General features: G+C 40.7%; 1 protein-coding gene and 1 non-coding gene across 2 annotated transcripts; one reads left to right on the top strand and one right to left on the bottom strand.

Annotated features, from left to right (window-relative positions):
* Positions 1-851: 851 nt before the first annotated feature.
* Positions 852-2,771, bottom strand: LOC112501873. Its single transcript, XM_025105618.1, has 2 exons — positions 1,715-2,771; positions 852-1,324 (listed from the first exon to the last, which is right to left on the bottom strand). The coding sequence occupies exons 1-2, from the start codon at positions 2,769-2,771 to the stop codon at positions 852-854; spliced, it is 1,530 nt and encodes a 509-aa protein (XP_024961386.1).
* Positions 2,772-2,865: 94 nt separating this feature from the next.
* LOC112501879 lies at positions 2,866-2,972 on the top strand. The gene has a single exon (XR_003067580.1). It is a non-coding gene; the product is annotated as a small nucleolar RNA R71 (small nucleolar RNA).
* Positions 2,973-3,348: the final 376 nt, after the last annotated feature.

Raw genomic sequence — 3,348 nt, 5'->3', positions numbered from 1 at the left:
TCCAAGAACAATTCCTTCTTTGACCATGAAATGACATTTCTCCTAGTTTAGGACCAAATCTGTTTCCTCACACCTTTCCAAGCTCTTCTCCCAAAAGATGAACCATATACAGAAAAATCATCCATAAATATTTCAATGGATTTTTCAAGCATATCCAAAAATATGGACATCATACACCTTTGAAAGGTGGCAGGAGCATTACAAAGTTCGAATGACATTCTTCTGAAAGCAAAGGTGCCATAAGGACAAGTAAAGGTGGTTTTCTCTTGATCTTCGGGAGAAATGGCTATTTGATTGTACCCTGAATAACCATCCAAGAAACAGTAGTACTCTTTTCCAGCTAACCTGTCCAACATTTGGTCAATGAAAGGTAGCGGAAAATGGTCTTTTTGAGTAGCCCTGTTTAGCCTCCTATAGTCCATGCATATTCTCCAACCGGATACAACTCTAGTGGGTATAAGTTCATTTTTATCATTTATGATGACAGTGAACCCTCCCTTTTTTGGAACACACTGGACTGGGCTAACCCAAGAACTACTGGCTATCGAGAAATTAATTTTGGCATCTAACCATTTCAAAATTTCCTTTTTGACTACTTCTTTCATGACAGGATTTAGCCTTCTTTGAGGCTCTATAGAGGGACTAATCCCTTTAAGGTCAGCAATGGTCCATCCTAAGACTTTTTTGTGCAATTTTAGCATGTCCACAAGTTTCTTTTCTTGATGCAATTCTAGGGTTGATGAAATGATGACAGACAATTTGCCTTCTTCTCCTAGAAAAGCATATTTCAAATGAGATGGGAGTTGCTTTAACTCCAAGTCAGGTGGTGAATCTATGGACGGGTTTTTTTGCTAATTATTTTCTAGCAGCTCAAATGTTGCAGCATCCACTAGGACAACATTAGCTCCTAATTCCTCTATTTCCTCAACACTTTCCTCTTCTATTCCCTCATCATGCTCTCCTTCCAACTGAAGGCTTTTCTGAATTCCTTCTTCCAAACACATCTTCTCTATCTCAGATATTTTTGAACACTCTTCCAAGTAATCAGGGTACTTTAGAGAGTTGAAGACATTAAAGGTGACTTTTTGGTCTTGGAGTCTCATAGTCAACTCTCCTTTTTGGACGTCTACCAAAGTTCTTCCGGTGGCTAGATATGGTCTTCCTAAAATAATAGGAATGTCCTTATCCACCTCAAAATCTAGAATGATAAAGTCTGCCGAAAATATGAACTTGTCAACTTGTACCAACACATCTTCAATGGGGTATGCTATGGACTTGTTGGCCAATTTGAGTGTGACTGTGGTCGGTCTAGCCTCTCCTATGCCTAAGGTGTTGAAAACAGACAAGGGCATAAGGTTGATACTAGCTCCTAAGTCACATAGGGCTTTTCCTATCTCCTTCCCTCCTATAGAACAAGGAATGGTAAAACTTCCTAGATCTTTTAGCTTAGGGGGTATGCTATTGGTCAAAAGCGCACTACATCCTTCGATAAGGGCTATAGTCTCATATTCAGTCAACTTTTTCTTCTTGCTTAGGATGTTCTTCAGAAACTTGGCATAACTAGGCATTTGCTCAATTGCCTCAACAAGCGGGATGTTGATGTGCAATTCTTTAAACACATCCAAGAATTTCTTAAAGTGTAGTTCCTCTTTTTGATTCCTCAACCTTTGGGGGTAAGGAACATAAGGAGGGACTGGTTTTATTACATTCTTACTTGGATGAGTTGAGCAAGACGGGTCTTGAATGCCTTGGGTTTTTGTGGTGCCCTTTGGAGGTTCAGATGAAATGTTAGCATCAAGCTTAGGGGTCTCTAAAACCTCCGTCTCTTTTGAATTCTTTAAGGCATCCTCAGGAAATAGTAATGGAAAGTATAATCTAGGGGGGGCAAAAGTGGTGGTCTCGGATGCCTTCTTCTCTAAGGGTTGGACCGGTCTTTCTTTGGCAGGAACCAATGCTGTAGCATCAGCTTCTGTCAAAATTGGTGCACTATCTTTGGGCACTTTTTCTTTCAACTCCTTCCCACTCCTAAGGGTTACTACTTTCACATGTTCCTTACCTAGGTCTCTAGGGACCTCTGTATTACTGGGCAAGGTACCAAGGGCTCGATTGTTTTGGTTAAGCGCAAGTTGACTGACTTGAGTCTCTAAATTCCTAATGGCCGCACTTTGTTGATTTATCAAAGCTTGATTTTTTGCTTGTGCATGTGTAAAGAGTCCTTTAATCATTGCTTCCAAAGAAGATGATTCTGAGTGTGGAAGAGGTTTATTCTGAAAAGGTGGTTGGGAATTCTGAAAACTTTGTTGGTGAGTCTGAGAGTTAGAACTGTTTCCATGATGTTGTGGTTGAAAATTAGAAGTTCCTTGTTGTTTATGGACTGGTGGGTTTAAACTGGGACTGTTCCAAGAAAAGTTCAGATGTTGCCTCCAACTGGCATTATATGTGTTGGAATAAGGATTAGCTCGGTTATGAACATAGTTTACTGATTCAGAATTATGAGGACAGTGTTCATACGAGTGTTCTCCACCACAACATACACATTGCACAGATAGGACTGTTGGGACGGGTGTATTAGCAGCTTGTTGTCCTCCATGACCAAAAGTTAAAATTTTCAACATGTTGGTCATGGAGGTAAGTTGGGCTGTTAATGCAGTATATGCATCTACATCATGTATCCCGGCAGTCTTTTTCTGTGATTGAGCACGTGGGTCAGCCCAATGCTCATTGTTTGCCGAAATCTTTTCCAGGATTTCATATCCTTCATTATAGGTCATAGCTGTAAAGGCTCCGCCCGCAGTCGCATCGAGCATTTGTTTTGCCATGGGATTTAACCCATTGTAAAACGTCTCGAGTTGAATACAGTACGGAATGTTATGGTGTGGGCATTTCCTCAACAGCTCTTTGAACCTTTCCCACGCGTCACGAACAGCCTCATCGTCCATTTGTTTGAAAAGACAGATCTCATTTCTGGACTTAGCGTTCCTTGTTGGTGGGAAATATTTTCGCAAAAACATTTCTGCCATGTTACTCCATGACGGCACAGAACCTGGAGTTAACGAGTTAAACCATGTTTTTGCCCGCTCCCTCAATGAAAATGGAAATAAACTGAGTCTTAGAGCATCATTTGACACTCGCGGGATCAGGAAGACATCAGTGATTTCCATAAAAGATTTTAAATGCGAATGTGGGTCCTCCGAAGGTAATCCGGCAAATTGGCCATTTGTTTGCAACATGTGAAACATTATCGGTTTTAGTTCGAAATGGAGAGCGGTCATATGTGGTCTAACTATCCCGGAATTTAATTGCTCAAAATCCGGAATATCATAATCCATGATCCTCCCATTTTTGGAA

Source organism: Cynara cardunculus, unplaced genomic scaffold (assembly GCF_001531365.2).
Source record: "Cynara cardunculus var. scolymus isolate 2C unplaced genomic scaffold, CcrdV1 Un_Scaffold_652, whole genome shotgun sequence".
Classification (NCBI taxonomy): domain Eukaryota; kingdom Viridiplantae; phylum Streptophyta; class Magnoliopsida; order Asterales; family Asteraceae; genus Cynara; species Cynara cardunculus.
Note: the sequence above shows the minus strand (reverse complement) of the source record. Positions and strands in the feature narration are given on the sequence as shown.

Coding starts and splice junctions, on each gene's coding strand:
- LOC112501873 (XM_025105618.1), bottom strand. CDS start 2,771: ATGACCTATAATGAAGGATATGAAATCCTGGAAAAGATTTCGGCAAAC. Junction 1,325..1,714: donor GTCTTGCTCAACTCATCCAA/GTAAGAATGTAA, acceptor TCAACACCTTAG/GCATAGGAGAGGCTAGACCG.